This window comes from Dermacentor andersoni, chromosome 1 (genome assembly GCF_023375885.2).
Source record: "Dermacentor andersoni chromosome 1, qqDerAnde1_hic_scaffold, whole genome shotgun sequence".
NCBI lineage: Eukaryota > Metazoa > Arthropoda > Arachnida > Ixodida > Ixodidae > Dermacentor > Dermacentor andersoni.
In genome coordinates this window covers 270778511-270798158 of record NC_092814.1, presented here as the reverse complement: position 1 = coordinate 270798158, position 19648 = coordinate 270778511, and the positions used below count along the sequence as shown (strand labels likewise).

Below are 19648 nucleotides of genomic sequence, written 5' to 3'. Positions count from 1 at the left end.
GTGTCTGCAGTTACCGAAACGCACCTTAGAGACTCTGAAAAGCCGCCAGTGATTGCGAACTATGTTTGGGAAGGGTGCAACAGAAGTAAATTGGAAAGAGAGGGGGAGTCGGAATGCTCATCATCAGGGAGCCAAATGGAAAAAATTAAATTCAGAATGTCAAGAGCATCTTTAGTTTTCATGTACAATTAATGGAAAAAAAACTTGGCTGGGTGTAATGTATTTGTGGGCCGGAAATAATTGCAGAGAGAAGAATCAAGAGTTATTGGAATGCCTAAGTGCTGATATGAAGGGTTTTGGGAATGATGCCAAAATTATTGTATTAGGTGACATAAATGCCCACATACAGGATCTAGATGGCCATACCGACAACAACGGGCAGTCAATGCTAGATCATTCTGAGCAACATAACCTTGTTATCGTGAATACAGGGCTTAAGTGTGACGGGCAGACCATGTGGGAAGTGGGAAATCGGCAGTCGACCATTGATTTCTGCCTGATGATGGAAGGAATTATGATAAGTTGAGAGAAATGGTCATTGACGGGGAAGGGTATAGCAGCATAGAGAGTGACTGTAAAGGCATCAATTTGAAAATGAGGTATGTAGTTGGGAAAGAGAGCAAGGAGCACAAAATGACCAGTCCAAATTTGTATGCTGAGGAAATAACGAATATAGTCATGAGAGTCGAGGAAGAACTTGGCAAATGGCCAAGCAAAGAGTGGGAATATGGTGAGCTTCTAAGTGTAATAACGACAGAAATGCGGAAAGAGAAACAACATGCTCTTGGAAAGGAAAAAAGAAACCAAAAGCTGGTGGAACAGGGAGATACGAGAAGCGATCGCCGAATGACGAAGGCCTCTCGAGAGCACAGGGAGGCAAAAGAAGCGCAGTTGCCGCAGGATGAAGTAGCCAGAAAATGGGAAATATACCGGAGAAAAAAATGTATGGTTCAAATACTGGTTCAAGCAACGATAAAAGGTGAATATTGATTGTCAGAAATACGTGAGAAAAAGAAGGCCGCACCTGGAATATTTTGGAACCACATAAGCTTATTAGGCAGGAAGTCTCGAACAATACAACATATCCTAGACAAAAATGGAAACAAACTGGAAGGGGACGTGGCATTAAATTACATCCGAAAAATAACAACCGAATCTTTCCCAAGGCAATGGCGTGGTTTTACTTGAGGAAAACAAGAGCGTGAAAGAGAACCAGGTGGGAAAGGAGTTGGTGCCGACAAATTTCAGCTGGAAGAAAGCCGAAGAGAACATTCCGAAGTGCATAGCCACAGGGCTAGACGAGGTTCCCGTTAGGCTAATTAATGAACTAGGTCCAAAAAGTAAGGAAGCTCTGTTCAAAGCAGTAGAAAAAAGTTTAAAAGATAGGCAAATACCAGATAGTCGGCGACAAAGTAGAATGAGTTTCATTTATAAAGGTAACGGGGAGAAAGATAGAATTCATATAGACCATTGACCATTGCATAAGTAATGTACAAGTTAGCAATTTAGGCAGTTAAATTAAAGCTGCAAGCATGGGCAGACAATAATGGCATTTTGAGAGAACTTCAGAATGGCTTCAGCATAGGTAGGCGTCTGGATGAGAACTTATTTGTTCTTACTCAGTGTATTGAAATATCAAAAGTAGGAAGCACACCGTTATATGTGGCCTTTTTAGACATTACAGGAGCCTATGACAACGTAGACCGCAACATTTTGGGGGATATTCTGGAAGGGTGACAATTGTCTTGGGTGACAATTGTCTACAGCTTTGAGAGAGATTTACCTATAAAATACCGTTTACGTTGAATGGGAAGGGATCAGCAGCGAGGAGAAAGTTGATATCAGCAAGGGACTGAGGCAGGGGTGCCCTTTTGCCCTACTGTTGTTTATGATCTACATGGTGAGGATGGAGACGGCACTAGAAGAAAGTAATATCGGGTTTAATCTCTCATACAAACAGGCGGGTACAGTAGTAGAGCAGAAGCTTCCAGGTTTGTTTTATTGCAGACGACATTGTGCTACTAGCTAACAAGCAAAGTGATATGCAACATCTGGCTAATATCTGTAGTCAGGAAGGCGATAAGTTACGTCTGACATTTAGCGTTAAAAAAATCAGGTGTTATGGTGTTTGATGAAAGCAGTGAACAGACGGTGTTAATTCAGGGCCAGAAAATACCTCAGGTAAAGGAATATAAATATCTTGGTATGTGGATAAACGAAGGCAATAGATATATGGAAACACAGGAAAAAACAGTAACAGCAAAGGGGAAAAGAAATGTGGCCATAATGAAACAGAGTGCTATGGGGATACAATAGGTACGAGGTACTCCGGGGTATGTGGAAAGGTGTAATGGTTCCAGGACTTACATTTGGCAATGCGGTTGTTTGCTTGAAATCATGGGTGCAATCAGGACTTGATGGCAACCAAAGGTCAGTGGGACACCTTGCATTGGGTGCTCACGGGAAGACTACAAATGAAGCTGTGTAGGGTGGTATGGGCTGGACTAGTTTTGAAGTCAGGGAAGCTGGCAGTAAAATTGACTATGAAGAGCGACTGAGGAATATGGAAGAAAGTAAATAGGCTGGGAGAGTTTTCAGGTATTTGTTCAGGAAAAACATTGATTCATAGTGGAGACAAAGAACTAGGAAGCTTACCAGCAAGTATGCGACCTGTATGGTGAGAAACATGGCAACGAAGAACATGAAGCGGAAAATCAGAGAGGCTGAGATAATCTCATGGGTGGCGGCAATAAGAAAAGAAACCTGCTATGAGTAACTACTTAAGAGGGAAAAAATGAAATCAGGAAAGAAACAATTTATGATAACTCAAAGGGAAGCTCATTACTTTTTGAAGCGAGATCAGGATGCCTTAGAACATTCACTTATAAAGCGAGACATAAGAAGGGAGAAACAGCATGTGCTTTCTGTGGTCAAGCTAGGGAAATGATGGAGCATGTTTTATTAGAATGTGAAGATGCCTGGCCAGTGGCCGATTTAGGCATCTCTGGCCTCCTTGAAGCCCTTGGGTTCAGTGAAAGCAGGGGGAAAGTAAACATGTCTGCAGTAGGAGACTAGTAAGCAGCGATTGGAAGATTGGTGGAAGTAGGGAAACGACAAACAATAGCGGCGGGTAAAAACAAAGTTCACAATAGAGGTTCAGCAAGTTTGGTTATGGGAATTCATCATGGTTCTTTTTTTTCCTTTTCTTTTTTTTAACATAGGTAGGACATTAGGCAATATAATAAGAGCTTGGTGGCCCAACCCACCTCCCCGTTCCAAAGGGGACACTCAAAGCATCCATCCATCCATGGTGTTGCAGAAGTCAGGGGGTGCAGTAGCGCTAAACTTAGCGTCAGAAGTTGGTGGCTGGGCGTTATTATATGTATTTATTGTGTGTGTGTGTGTCCTTTTACTAACTGTAACAACGTGTCATTATTTTGTATTGTTGGTGGCGCCTCCAGGACACTAAAGTGGCAACGGGGACACAAAGCTAGAAACAGGACTGGTTCATGGGTTGGGAGCTCGTTGAGGCCTGGGCCTGCCAGGGATGTCTAAAATTGTATGCGAACACCTCCTGGCACACTGCGGCCTCGGCGGCCCCAACCCACGGCCCACCCTGCATCCAGCTTTGATCCTCCCTCTGCCCTTTGGATGCTCTGGTGAACCTGTGCTGCCTACTTTATTATAATCTCAGCTTCTCTTGAGACTACCGTTTGCCGGTTGCATGTGCCCTCCTGAAGCAGTACTTGTAAAAAATTCAATATATCGCTTCGCTATGAAAAAAGCGCCCTGCGACTTCTGCAACACCAGTCAGAAACTTGCCCATGGCATTCCCTACAATTAACATTCTATTGCACATTATCTATATGTACCCACAACAGCAAAAGTTTTAGGTTCATGAGACTCGAGAAAACGAATTTACTCGCAGCCGATGCATCCGCCCTCAATTCGAAAGGTGCAGTGGAAGGTTCCTCAAATGGCCACCACATTATTCACCTAAACTTCACGCTGTATGGCAAGATCATGACGAAATTTAAAGGGACCCTGAAACGATTTTGATGATTTTCTACAAACGTACTGAGTTGTTAGAGTAGGTCCTTCTGATCATTAATTGACACACCTAAGTGCTCCGCGTAAAGCATGTAATTTATTATAAGGCTTTAAAAATGCACATCGCTGCCGATCGCAGCACACTGCTCGGCAGAATTTTAAGCCGCCCCTACCCATATGACGCAAATCACCCACATGACGTCAGTGGGGCGAGCCATCCGATTGGCTGACCAGGGTGCGTGATCGATAATTTTTCCAACTTTAAGGTAAACAAATTATGTTCGTAATAGTTGGAATGTTAGTTCATTTGTTTTTATAAAAAGAAAGTAACATAAAGGGAATGCACAAGAAAAAGTTTTCAGTACACTTAGGCACTTCCAGCACACAGCAAGTGTCGGTCCGTCTTGTCGAGAGCGCTATGATTCGACTTTGTTGCATTGTGGACTGCAAATGTAGCAACTCGCAATATGTCAAGCTGCGACATTGTGTCCCTCTTCAAGCCAGTAGACGAGCGGACTGGCTGCAGCGCATCGGACTGCCGCTATCCGATCAGCGCCAGGATTTGCGCGTTTGCGGCCGTCACTTTACACCGGAAGATCACTAACACAATAGCGTTTCACAAGTCCAGTTTTAGAGTAAACGTAAGCGTAAGGGGACAGGGCCTGGCCGTGTCCTGGCCTGTAAATTTTTCGCAGGAGTGTAATCGTTAACATGTTGTTTTTGTAAATGCTTAAAACGTTTTACACTTGGTTAGAGAAATATTAGCTCTTTCTTTGGCTGGTTAAGCTCTGCACCAACGGGTGGATGGACCGTGGAGACCGATCAGGCAGCTCACATACGTCTACGCTAAAGTTCCTTCATCATCTTGAGTTTATGCCTCCACCGTTCCATCGAAACGTTCAGCTAGCGTGTGGTTACCGGAATACCAGACACGTTCGGCGCTGCAACAGAATGCCCGCAACGCACGCTGCTTCGATAGCTCTCGCTTGGGGTCAACGGCCATGCGGCTAGCAGAGAGGTTTCGCACGGGGGGGGGGGTGGTAGGGCTCCAAAACAACAGGAAGTGGATGATGTGATGTCACATGACGTCGATGTGACGCAGAACCGGTGAAGGCGGAGCTTAGCCCCGATCGCTCGGCAGATGAGTTGAGGAGGAAAAGCATAGCTAGGGAGGAGGGTAACTTGTAATCGCGTGTAGCTCCATTAATACATAACGCTTCACTTAAATTGTGGTGCAAATGTTCTACTTAAGCTGTACCCTATGCATCTACAAAATTTGTCCGAACCGTTTCAGGGGCCCTTTAACTTTTTTTGCAATTTTGTTCCCATGAACCTTTGCAAAACTTTTGCAGTCGGTTGTGCATAACATTTATGTAGCGCAGTACAACAAGAATATAAAACAGGCCTCTGGAAAGGAACATATTTCTTTTTTTCTTTTTTTTTTTGACAAACAGATGTGCAGCTCATGTAGCATTGCATCTGGTAGTCAAGTGGTGAGCATTCCTAGCTAGCAATTGTGCATTGACAAAAGCTTACAACTGCAGCTCAAGTAATGTGCTACGCAATGCCAACTTGCTAACATTCTTTTGGTGTTACAATAGCCATTCTTAATGACATATTCTTTCCTGCTTGATAAAAGAGAAACCACTCCTTCTTTGCATGTACAAAATGTTTATGGTGTTCTTATCATATTCATGTGGCTTCTGCATAAAATAATTTATTTAATGCACAGAAGAGACAGTTCTAAAGCACAAGAGAGCATGCTATCAATGCCAGCTGATTCACCAAGTAAAAGAAACTGGCTTATCTGGTAAAGGTATGGAAAAACCATGTCATTTTTGTCTGCCCTTGCTTGGCCACCAGAATCATGACATATCTCTTTTTTTTTTTTCATGCTGCCTGCCGCCCAGCCACCATTAAATGCAAGCGGCAGCCAGTAGCTATAAACTCTGCACCTTAATTCTCAAAGCTTATGTGTACAAGGAGTAGTAGTTAGTTGTCTATGCCATTTTTAGAACACATGGGAATGATGCTTCACTTCACTAGTTTACAATGAGCTGACTGGGCTTTGTTCCTTTGGGCTCCTAGCATTGGCATACATCTGTTAGAAAAATGAGGCGTGAGACCTAAAATCTGAACAGTTCTATTAATAGGCAGTTCATATGTCAGGATCTGAAAATTCATGATGATTGCCAGTCGGCTTCTAGTTTCTGTGCAGGAGGACGTTTATATAGGCCAGTTAATCACAGGGGACCTTGACCATGAAAAGAAAATTTACAGAAGCATAAGAATGGGTTGTAGTGCATACTACAGGCATTACTAAATCCTCACTGCAAGCTTACCATTGTCGTTCAAAAGAAAAGTGTACAATCATTGCATTCTACTGGTGCTAACATATTGGGAAGAAACTTCAAGGTTAACAAAGAAGCTCGGTAACAAGTTGAGGACTGTGCAAAGAGCGATGGAATGAAAAATGCGTAACGTTAAAAGACAGAAAGAGAGCAATGTGGATCGGAGAGCAAACGGGGATGGCCAATATTCTAACTGACATTCAGAGGGAAAAAAAATGGAGCTGGGAAGGCCATGTAATGCATAGAGCAGATAACCGGTGAACCATTAGAGTTACGGAAGTGCAGTCGAGGATGGCAGAAAATTAGGTGGGGTGATGAGAGTAGGAAATTCGCAGGTGCAAGTTGGAATCCGCTAGTGCAAGACGGGTAATCGGAGACCACTGGGAGGTTGCTTCATCCTGCCGTGGACATAAATATAGGCTGATGTCAGGATCAGAGTCAATGGGCAATTACACAGTCCTGAACAAGACGTGGTAGAAGCTCGACATATATTGAGTAATAAAATATAATTGTCAACATATTTAACATTATTGCCATGTCTTATTTTACTTGAATGCATAGAATTCTATCAATTGTGTATGATGCAATACCAACTAGCCCATAAGTCCTTCCTTTTAAACATTATATTCTAACTTCGATATGATAGCTATGAACGTGAAACCTCTGAACAGTTAAGAAGCAACTTGCCAAGAAGATGGAATGAGATATAGCGTGGCAACATACAACACACTCAAGTAGTTCGTAGGGAAAGACTCTGCATTGCACCTCGCCTGCATCCCTTTCTATGCTTCTACCCCTGTATTTTTGTCATATGTACAACCATGGTTTCAAAGTTTTCAGTATCAGATTGCCTGAGCATCACCACTGTCAAACAAACGAACAGCAAAAAAAAGCTGGGAAACTGTCATGTACCAGTCAGCTTGTGCACATTCCTTTCTTCCCTGTCTTGCAGGTCACAGTAGAGAACTTCATTCGTATCCTGACAGGACGCCTGCCTGCTAACACTCCACGCTCGAAGCGACTTTTAACGGATGAGTACAGCAACATTCTCATTTACATGACAGGTATGTAAAGAATGCTGCCGCAGCTTATTAACAAGAAGCATTTCTAAATGGTATTTCATGTGTGACAACAAGGCCGGAGCTGCAGCATCATTCTATGAATTGTTTAATAGAAAGTCAAGTGTCTATCCCACTACTTCTTTTATTGCTCTCCTCATCTCTGTTTGCACTGTGTTTCTCAAGATTTATTGACTGCTATGCGAATAATGGCACAGCAGGACAGACAAGTTGATGAATTGAGTATAACTATCCCCATTTCGGTCTATGTTTAGAAGCACCCAAGTTCAGAAGTTAACCCAAAAGCATACACCGCTGCATCTCATATGGCTGGCATTTCACAAGGAGGGGACTGAATTTTTTAACGTGTTCATAAATGTGGTCCCTTCCTGGGGACGTCTGTCTGCTTATCATCAGAAATGATGCTAGCGAGGAAAGAAATCCTTGTGTTCCGTATTGATTCAAATTTTTGACATTCTGTTTGTGAACAGGCTGCTCTACCCACTGCACTGAGGTAATTTTATAGGAGTGGAGGAATAATGGCAGTGTGTTATGGAGCTTAACACACACGTAGCGAGGCAATTAGATGTGCCACTTTTCACATGCTTCATGCAAAGGACCTGAGTGTGGTATATCAAGTGTCTGGACTTCATGTGTAACATTGAAAATGCAAATTTATTTGTTGGTACAGCCAGACTGCTAGTGTAATGAATAAAAAACATGAACTCTTGTTAGAGGGCATGTCAATGAATAAGCAGCTTCTAAATATCTTAATGTGGTAACAGGTTTAAATGACATAACTGTGCAATGAAGTGCTTGCGTTGGCATTTATCATATCAAACGTGGTTTCCTCTTGGCTTTTCGTTTGCTGTGAAAAGGGAACAGTCTCATATTGTTGTTCAGTCTCATTCTTAACTTTGGGACAAGTTATCCTCAATCTTTTCTTTATTTTGTTGCAGATCTACTACTTCTAAATTATCACAGTTAAATCTGTACTACAACATTGTAATGTTGCAACTCATTTACCAATTTGCAAATGCACATTCACTCAACTAATGCCAACACTGGTCATTGTTCAAATGAAGACGATGTTATGAACAGTGCATACTAGCACTTAGCTGTGGCATATGGCTTTATTTTCATCTCATAAAATCCAGAAACTGTGCACATAGGCTCTGATTAAAAAATTGAATTGTGTTACATTTCGCCTACGACGCGCGGTATAGCCGGCGCGGATGCAACGGACGCCGGGGCTTCGTTCAAAGCGGCGGACATTTTGGCCCGTTCGGAGCTCCCGCAAAGCCTCCCCGCCAAGCGCGTCCAGGCGTGTTTCAGTGCCACGTGTCTTCGTGTGTGCGTGTGTGTGTGTGTGCCCACGCTTGTCAAAGCGCGGCAGCCGGGGAGAGGAGCTCCCCAAGTGTGAAGCGAGGAGGTCTGACAGGCGCCGGGTTGGCGGATGCGTCACTACACTCGTCTCAACTTGTCTCTCAGCTCGTCGGTGCCCCGCCGTCACGTGGTCTTGTCACGAGGCCTTCCTCTTGCCCTCGACTCCGAGAGTATAAGAGCAGCTGCCCCCGGACGCCGGGAGAGAGGCTCCGATTTCTTCTGTAGAGTAACGTGCTCTCCCGTCTCTCCACTTCGGTCGACCTGACCGCCCGCTCTTTCGCGATGCTAGAATAAACAAGTTGTTCTGTTACCAGTCGACTCATGCTTTGCCGGGACCTTCGGATGCTTCCAGTTGTGCCCCAGGCCGCCAGGCCAACGCTACCCTTGGGGCTTGCGACCCATTTGCAACAACTCGTGCCAGCGGTGCGATTGCAACATCGGGCGTCAGCGCTGAGATTATAACAATTGGCAAAAAGCATTGTGGGAAAGCTAGCTTTACAGTTAAAGAAAGGGTTTATTTCTTGTTGGGCGCTGACTATCCACAGGGAATTTTATGCTTAGAATTCCATGAGCCTTGCAAAGTTCTCTAACGTAACATGACCCTGGGATTATGCAATGCAGAGCTAGACTAGCATTGATTGCCTTCTGTGGTTGTAGGGGAGAGATATATACATCCATAATTGATTCTGACACAGAATATGGAAGCAGGTAGAGCTCCAGTGTGCTTGTAACGTGCTTTAACCATTCCTTACTTTGATGATTCAGGCCATGGTGGTGATGGATTCCTCAAGTTCCAAGATTCTGAAGAAGTCACCAATGTTGAGCTGGCTGATGCATTTGAGCAGATGTGGCAGAAACGGAGGTAGGTTATTGTTGCATAAGATCTCAGCATCAAAGTTCTCAACTTGCAGTAAACTTGCTGCTGAAAATAAAAATATCCGCAGTAGTGTTATAAGGAAGTTTCACAAGATGACATGAGTATCGTAGTGGTATGCAATTCGTAGTTTCTACAGCAGCACTGGAGATAGCGAAATATGAGCAGACTGCATTAACCAGCTGCACTGCACTGTGCTAATATTACACTTGCATGGTGGCCATGATGATATCTGTGCATACTTCTATATGTCACAGGTTGCATGCTTGCAGATGTGAAGTCAGTTAGCAATAGACAGTTTTAGTTTAGTGTAATAGCACGCTTAGTCAAATAGCAAGATTAAAATGTACATGCACCCATAGAATTTAGCGTATGCACGCTATTCCTCATATTTAACATTGTTGTGTTTGTGCGGTTTGCATAGTTTAGGTAAAACATGGCGGTGGTCCTGGCAGCCTGCTTCGAACTGAATTGGGTGTTGCTTTTGTAAAATTCGCTTCGTTCTTAGCAAATGACCGTGTAAACAGCTTTCACTTAGTCTCCAGGCCGGTTCGACAACATGAATAACCTTGCAGAATTTTTGAGATTGCTTCTCATTTCATATGCGTTGAGAACTAATGAGAGAAATGAATGGGATGGTGATCATTTATTGGCATCTCCATTGAAATGGGGTGGTGACAAATTATATTGTAGCCTGCTTGAGTTAATCTGATAGGCTATACATGCTTTTCAATCTAGCATTTTTCTATAAATCTCCTTAACCTCTTTTTCTATTCCTCAAAACTTTTGGTATAGCAGAGCCACCTATTGGTGAAATCACAAGGTGATTGGTATGGCATGTGGCCTCCGATATCTCTGAGGCCATGGGCGGCAGGCTTGTACTGATTTCGTCGCAGATCAGCAGACATGGGGAGTACGAATACATGTTCCCGGCTGTCATTGTACTGCCTCTCGCACTTTTCGGAAGCACAGGCAAAGCTTGGCGAATAGATAAAATCACTTATGCGCACTATGTATGCAAGGATTTAATGTAATTGAATAGCGTCCCGCACGTAAACTACACTACCACACTATACTAAATCTTGGGTTCTGCATAGTTCGCTTGCGAAACGATGATGCCATTTCCCTTAACCCTGCCATTACGCTAACATTAAATGGTCCCTGCAACAGTTTGGACAAATTTTGTAGGTGCGTTGGGTACAGCTACAGTAAAACATTCACACCACAATTTAAGTGTCTCATATTATGAGAGCTGCGGACAATTACAAGTTACGCCCCTACCTAGCCATGCTTTTTCTCCTCAACTTGTTTGCCGAGCGATTCGGGCTCAGCTCCGCCTTCACTAGCGCTGCGTCATGATGTGGTGTCATGGTGTCTACTTCCGGTGTCTTGGAGCTAGCACCCAAAGTCTCTCCAACCTCTCTGGCTGTCGATGCCCCGCAAGGGCTATCCAAGCAGTGTGTGATGCGAGTGTTTTGTCGCAGTGCCAAGTAGGTCCAGTATTCCAGTAAACGCAGGCAAGCTGGGAATTTTGACGGATGGAAAAAGGCGTGAACTAAATTACCTCTATACTACTGTACTACTGCTGTGATGAAGGGGCTTTAGCGTAAACATGAGCCGCCTGCATGGTGCAGCCACCTGTTGGTGTAGAGTTTAACCAGCCAAATGCAGAGCTAATAATTGCTCTAACCAAGTCTAAAACATTTTAAACATTTAAAACGATATGTTCATGATTATGCTGCTGCTGAAAATTTACATCAGCAGCAAAGTAGGGTACACTCGGTTATTGCTTTATTAGCTCTGTGTTTGTCTGGTTGAGCTCTGTGCCACTAGGTGGCTGCACCCTGCCGACTGCTCATGTTTGTGCCTCTGCCCATCTGGCAAAACGCCCAGCCCGCCTGCATTTACCAAAATACCAGACATACGCAAACTCTCTATTGTGGTAGTAATCCTCTGGTGTGGTGAGGTAATGGTTGCAAACACATAGATCCTGGCGCCAACCAAATACCAACACTCCGATGCACTGCAGCCACTCTGCTCACCTGTTGCCTTGCAGAGGAATACAATGTCGTAGCTTGGCATATCGCTTATCACTAGGTTTGCAGCTCGCAACACAACGAATGCAATTCATGGTCCTCGTGAAAAGAAACCTCGAAGCCAACACTGGCTGCACAGTTCGCCTCAATATGGAGCATGTTGTAACACAAGCAGATGACACTTGATGTGTGCTGGATGTGCTTGAGTGTAGTGATAAATTGTCGTTGGGTATTCTCTTTGTTACTTCTTTTATATATATAGAAACCAATTAATGAATATTCCAACTATTACAAACATTTGTTCACCATAAAGTTGGTAAAATTATTGATGACACAACCTGGGTAGCCAATCAGATAGCTCGCCCAACTGGCATCACGCATGCCAGCTCTGTAGATTGTAATGGGGCGGCTGAAAACTCAGGGGAGCGGCGTTGCTGCGATTGGTAGCGGTGCACATTTTAAAAACCTGATAAATTACCATATTTGCACAATTCTACCGTGCCCCCAATTGTAATGCAGTTATTTTACTGCCCAAATATCCAAAAAAGCAGCTTGGTGCCAATTCTACCGCACAGATCAAGTAACGAAACCTGAGTCGACGTGTACCGTGTTGAAGTGATCTTATGGAACAGACAAAGGTGTACAGACACACACACAGCTGAATCTTAGCGGCTATAGTCGATTTTGAATTCCGATGACATCTCCTTTTCGCTGTCTACCAACCACAAGGTCATCTTCAGTTCCTTCTAATGCATTAGAAATTCCTTTGTCGCCGCCAGTTGCGGACGCATGTCTCATGAACGCCTAACACATGCGACCCTGCCCAGTTACCCTGTTCTTTGGCCAGAAGGATCACCTTACGCTTAAAGGATGCCTCGTAATGATGTCTGTTTTTACATCCTGCCACTGGACTAGCTCCACTAAAGGCAGTTGAGCAGAAGCATTGCAACTGGCGTATAAAGCAATCTGGAAAATGGCGACAGCAAACCAAGGCATTAAACGTCCATTTGATGGCAGTGTGGCTAGCTATCTTCCAATGAGCTTTTTTATTCATGAGTTTCGGTTCTGTTTTTGACCTTGAATAAAAATAGTTACGATTGTAAGGTGCATGCGAATATGAAGCACTTCTTATTCAAAAAGTGTGCGCGTTAGAATTGTGCAAATATGGTACACGCGGAGCACTTAAACGAATCACTTAATGATCAGCAGGACCTACCCTAACGACTTAGTACGGTTGTACAAAATCGTTTCAGGGTCCCTTTAAAGTAAGCCTGTGTGATGAGATGGGAACCACAGTGGCAGATAGGGGATAAATACATTTACAAAATATTCCAGGTCTTTCTTTCTCTTGTAACAATTCTTCTTGCACCTCAATCTTTGACACTAAACCCTGGGCTACCTGAGTTCAGATTTCCTTCTCTCACAGTGCACGTCCTGTGTACACCATGCTATGTCATGGAACACTTAAATATCTAAAATATTATAAAAACATGCTTAGTCTAGGGAACAACATTTGTTCCGCATCGCAAGGTGCTGCACAAGTCACAAGCAATGTGAAGGCATCCAAAAAGTTTTACTTCTTACTATCATGCATGGAACACATGATGCCCATTTTGTCTGTAGAGCTCGAGGTCGAGGGTTTGATCTCGGCTGTGGCAGCTTTTGATGGGGACAAAATGTGAAAAGGCTCGTGTGCTCAGATTTAGGTGCACATCAGAAAAACCCAGATGCTCAAAACTAATTTGGAGTTTCCCACTACAGTGTGCCTCATATTCAGATCATTGTTCTGGCACATAATATCCCAGAATTCAAACATTTTGTCTGTATTTGTGGCTGTTATTAAGTCTAAAATATAATCCTGAGTAGCCTTTCATGCTGTTGTGTTCTGAGCAAATGGTTTTTTTCTTATTGTCTTTTCAGAAAGTGTTGTGTGGTTCATAAGAAATGCTCCCCTATAGTCTATTTCATGATATGTTGGCAGCAAAGTGGAAGCTACAGCTGGCTTCATCCAATCGGGAGCATGAATGCACTATGTGCCTCCACAGCACAGCGTCATCTGCTTTTAAAAACACAGTGTGGCATTAAACTGCTCTGCCAGCAACAAACCGTATACCCTCGTCTCGACCGATTCATTGCAAGGAAGGCAATTGAGCATAATGTCGCAGGATAGATCCTGACTGTGGTGGCTGCATTCCAGTGGAGGAAAGTATGCAAAAACCTCATGTACCGTGCTTCGAGTGCACGTCAAAGTAACCCAGGTGGTCAAAATTACACCCGTCAACTCCCTCCTGCCCCTATCTTAAAAAGAGGAAGGTGAAAAGTATGTTTGTCAATTTCTGAGCCATTAATTGTGTCACTTCTATGTAAATTTATGGAAAATCAGCTGGTGATGTAGGTATTTTTCTGTTTGTCTTAGTCAAAATTCCAAAACAGTCAGCTTCATTATTTTTTTTTTCCGCATTGTCTTGTAGCATTGGACACAAAGTAGAGAGCCTTGTTTAGTGCAAACCACACTTGTTACGGTGACATTTATGTTTTTCGGCAGTTTTCATAATATGCTGCAGAGAGCAATGAAAGGTGCTTCCTTATTTGTTTTAGCTGGAACGGTACCTGGTGAAGCCTCGAGTTGAGTGGCTAACATTTTCAGATATTTAAACTGCAAGTCTCCGAAGCAGATAGCAGACGACAAAGCTGAAGTATGACATCAAGTTCCTCCATGGCGCTGTAATTCATGGCATGCATTAAAATATTGTTGATTTTTTAATTTTTTTTATTTAATGAATGGAAGTTGCTTTGCTAATATCTGTGCAGTTATCATTCCTCTAACATTTTTGGGCAGCATAAATATTCATATATTTAAACCAATTTATTTTAAACATTTGTGTGTATATTATTACGATATCATCGAGCGATGCTCAAGGGACGAGCCGCCGCAAGAACGACGACGAAGTGGGTCTGTGCCCTTGGCGCGAGCGAGTGTTGGCCTGGCGGTCCGGCTCCTCTGTAAATAGCCTGTATATAGCCTCTTTCATCTGTGTCTTTCCACACGTAACATTCTGGTGGAGGTCAGCAATCCCCGTCCTCACCACGGAACTCCGGAGTGGTCGGTACATCGAGCTTGTCACCATGCCTCCCGGTGACGAGACCGCCTCTGCAACGGCTTCGGCTTGTCCGACTGCTCCAATCATCACGGTTGCCCAACATCGTGACCCTGGTGTGTTCTCTGGCCTGGAGGGCGAGGACGTTGACGAATGGATCAAGCTCTATGAACACGCCAGTGCTAATAACAGGTGGGACCCAACGATCATGCTCGCCAATGTCATCTTTTATCTCGGCGGCACCCCACGCGTGTGGCACCACGCATGACGACGTAACCAGTTGGGACAGTTTCAAAGAAAAGCTCAGGGAACTGTTCGGCGACCCCATTGGGCGCAAGGCTGCCGCGAGAAAGGCTCTTGCGTCTCGTGTTCAGACATCTACAGAGCTGTACATTTCGTACATCCTCGACGTCTTGGCTCTATGCCGCAAAGCTGACGATACTATGTCTGAAGCAGATAAAGTGTTGCATGTGCTAAAAGGCATCGCCGACGATGCTTTCAATTTGCTTGTTTTCAGCCACGTCTCGACTATCGACGCCATCATCAAAGAATGCCGTTGCCTTGACCAAGCTAAGAGCCACCGTATCACACATCACATCACGCGGCTACCCAACACTGCTGCTATGTCGACATGTAAGGGTCGACCGCGTCAGACCACCCCCTGTGACGACGTAACCCGTATTGTTCGCCGCGAGCTTGAGGCCGCCTGTTTGCCAGCTTTCTCCGCGACGCCTCCCGATCCACCAGCAACTACTGGTGGATCGGGATAATTTGAGAACATGGGTCTCAATTCCGTGTGTTCATCGTCTCCACCCACGGTTCCCCAGTTCTCTAGCAGCCCTCCTCGTCCCCAGCAGTCCTTTTCTGCCACATCTCGCCACAACCCGTCCGAATGGCGTACCCCTGATGACAGGCCAATCTGCTTCCACTGCTGTCGCATCGGCCACGTCGCTGGTCACTGCCGCAACCGATGGCCACCACCTCCTCGGACATACACCACTGCTCATTCCCGCCCCTTTAGACCTTCTGTTCCCTATGCCACCCGCCATAAACCCATTGCTGCTGATGCTCCTGCCCCGAACCTTCGCTACAGCCGCTCGCCCTCACCTCAACGCCATCAGTTTCATTCGCCCCAACCCTGTCGCTTCTCTCCGTCGCCTATCGCCTCTCGGATCCAGCCGGAAAACTAGGCACTGCAGCTTCTGGAGATAAAGCTGCGTTGTCCACCCTGCCCTCAAATCCTCTGCTCACGTTACACATGAACCAAAACCTTCTTGATGTTGACGTTGATGGCTATCCTGTCATGGCGCTCATCAATACAGGTGCGCATCTTTCTGTTATGAGTGCTGCCTTCCGACGACGACTGAACTAGCTCCTCACCCCAGCGTCGGCACGCGTCGTCAGCGTTGCGTATGGCGGTACTGTGCCTATCATCGGCATGTGTACGGTACGTGTTAGCATCACCGGCCGCCACACTCCTGTCCTCTTCACCGTGATTGCTCATTGCCCCCCTGACCTCATTCTCGGCCTCGATTTTCTTTCCGCGCATTCTGCTCTTATTGACTGCTCTGCCAGTACCTTTCGCCTTGAGTTGCCGATTCTCGTAGAACCTTCTGACGCACCCCAGTGCCGCCTATGCCCCACCGGCTTTATTCGCCTGCTGCCAAAATTAAGAGCCTATATTGTCTTTCCCACCAGTCCCCGATGGCGAGTACCTCGTGACTCCTCTGCCCGACATTCCACTACAGTATGACGTTACCGTGCCTCACAGTATACTTACTATTACTGTGAACCGCACTTTCATGTTTATCTTTAACTTTGGATTGGCAAAGCAAATTCTACCGCAAGGTATTTGCCTTGCCAACGTTGATTGTCTCGGCGACCATCACGTGGGAACTTTATCGACCGATGCTTCTTACGAGCTTAGCAGGCCCATCGTGCCAGCCTCGGCCGCCGATCTCAAGATACAGAAAATGGTTGCGACGGAACTGTCTTCTGCGCAGGCTGAAGACCTTTACCAAGTATTATTGTCCTACAGAGATATTTTCGACTTTGACGATCGCCCTTTAGGCTAGACGCTCGCGGTCAAGCATCGGATTCTTACTGCCGATGCTACTCCTATTCACCGACGACCGTATCGAGTTTCTGCGTCGGAATGCCGAGTAATTCAAAGTGAAGTAAACAAAATGCTAGATAAAAACATCATTGAGCCTTCTTCGAGTCCCTGGGCATCACCTGTAGTGTTGGTTAAGAAGTATGGCACGTGGTGCTTCTGTGAGACTACCGTCATCTGAACAACATTACTAAGAAGGACATCTACCCGCTCCCACGCATAGATGACGCCCTTGACTGCCTCCACGGTTCCACCTATTTCTCTTCTATTGATCTTCGTTCTGGATACTGGCAGATTGCTGTTGACGATATGGACAGAGAAAAAACCGCGTTCATCACACCTGATGGCCTATATCAATTTAAAGCAATGCCGTTTGGATTATCCAACGCCCCTGCCACCTTTGAGCGTATGATGGACATTACGGAACGAGAATGCCCTGCTGTAGTCTGGGCAGTTGCGAAGTTCCGTCCTTTCCTTTACGGTCGCCCTTTTTCCGTAGTCGCTGACCATCATGCTCTCTGCTGGCTCTCATCGCTAAAAGATCCTACGGGCCGGCTTGGTCGATGGGCTTTGAGGCTACAAGAATTTTCTTATTCCGTGGTGTACAAGTCTGGCCACCTGCACCAAGACGCTGACAGCTTGTCGCATTACCCTGTTGACGACCCTGACTCCTCCGATATTGCCAGTGCTGCTTGCTTATTCTCTGTGTCACAGCTGCTTCATTTCGCCGACGAGCAATGCCCTGACGCCTACATCAGAGCGCTCATCGACCGTTTTGAACACTCTCCGGCCAACGCCACTTTACGCCTCTTCGTCCTCTGCGACGGTACTCTGTACCGTTGTAACCTTCATCCGGACGGCTCTGAGTTCCTACTAGTCATACCTAAACACCTCCGCTCAACCGTTCTAAAAGAGTTTCACGACGCACCAACGGCAGGACACCTCGGCGTATCTCGAACCTATGACCGTGTACGTCGCCGTTTTTTCTGGCCTGGCCTTGCCCGTTCCGTGCGACGTTATGTTGCCGCTTGTGAACTTTGCCAACGATGCAAGAAGCCTTCCCAGCTCCCCGCTGGTTACCTGCAGCCACTCAACATCCCTGCCGAGCCCTTCCATCGTGTTGGTTTAGACCTTCTCGGCCCATTTCCGGAATCTACATCAGGAAACAAGTGCGTTGCAGTCGCGGTGGACTACGCGACCACACGTAACAATATTAAAAATTCACATTTTATTTTTAGTTGCATTTGATACATGTAACTAACTTTCCATTAAGATTAAAATGGAAACGAATGTGCCCACATGCGGAAATGCAATTTTAAAATATATTAGTGCCTCAGCTTTGATTGAACCAAATCTAGAAGTTTATTTTGCATGGTGTGCTATTGCTTTCAGAAGTGCACATTATGTTGTGTAGCTCACTGCATTTGCAGCACACGTATACTAAAATTATCTGCATGCACTGCCTGCATGCAGGCATTTATGCTATAGGTCTTTTGTCATGGCAAACTTTAAAGACAAATATGGTTTTTCGGTAACACAGCCATATATTTGCTGGAAGGGATTGACAACTAATTTTCATGGTACCCCTCTTCTCTTTCTCTATTTTTTAGTGCACTGGATAACTTATCGGTCATAGTGTCTATAAAGTGGTGACGTGGAAAACGCTGTGGAACATTTTAATCAGAATTTTTCAATCTGCAGTGACAATGTAATTGTTCACTAAAAGCATGCTGAAAACAGTGATAGGTGAGCGCGATAGCGATTATATGCCAGCAATGGTGGGAGGCTGACGACAAGTGAGGGCGTAGCTGTGAGAAAGTATTATTTTGTTTTATCAAGCCATTGTTCCTGCAATTCACGTTTTCCAAAGTTTTATTATTTCTACAATAACAGGTACATGCTTTTGTGGTTTCCTTTCCAACTGCTTTGATCATTAGCCAGCCAAGAGTGTTTCTTTAGCCAAGATAAAATTAAGTTCTCGAAAGCAAAACAACATTTTTACACATGAATGCAGTTCAGCGTGTTGCCATAGCCACACGTGTGCTAATACATTATTGTAGTGCTGGCATGCATTAATGGCACAACTAGTAGATAGCATTTTGTATCTCACAGGGAGACCACACAACTCTGGATACTTACTCGCGAACTTGTGTGCGTGCAACAGCATGTGTGCTGCTCGTTAGTGTAGACTTCCTTTACTTTGTAATACGCATAGAATAAAGTGCAAGCATCTAATAATATACGAACTGCAATTTTAAGGGGAGACGCTCCTCGAAAAGACATTTCTTTAATATTTGTACTAGAGATTTGAATATCCACCCACTTATAGAGCACTTTAAGCAGATTTCAAATATGTCATTAGTTTCTGTGTAGCTGCTATAGTTCTTAATGCCTACACAATGGCAAAATAGTGATTTTGCAGGTACTTTATTGTGTAATAAATTTTAGCAAAATGCCGATATCTATTCAGTGTGTTCAATTACTGGAACTATAAAAAAAATTAGGACACTTCAAATTTTTTTCACAATCACATGAAAATACTTTCTACAATTACAATTGTCTTATACTAACGAAATTTGGCCTGCATACTCTTGAAGACATGTACAGTGCTAATATTTACTTGAAATTGCAATATCTCCAAGCAGTAAGTTGCGAAAGTACATGTTAAATTTCAGAGAATTG

The 19648-nt window shown here is 44.6% G+C and overlaps 1 protein-coding gene across 2 annotated transcripts in view; it reads left to right on the top strand.

The window, feature by feature from the left end:
• The window catches only part of PIG-K (Phosphatidylinositol glycan anchor biosynthesis class K), a 38211-nt gene that overhangs the window by 1231 nt on the left and 17332 nt on the right, over positions 1-19648 (top strand). For both annotated transcript variants that reach the window (XM_050195533.3, XM_050195532.3), the window contains exons 4-5: positions 7354-7465; positions 9611-9707. In XM_050195533.3, the coding sequence (XP_050051490.1) occupies positions 7354-7465; positions 9611-9707 (209 nt within the window). The remainder of the gene's footprint in view (positions 1-7353; positions 7466-9610; positions 9708-19648) is intronic.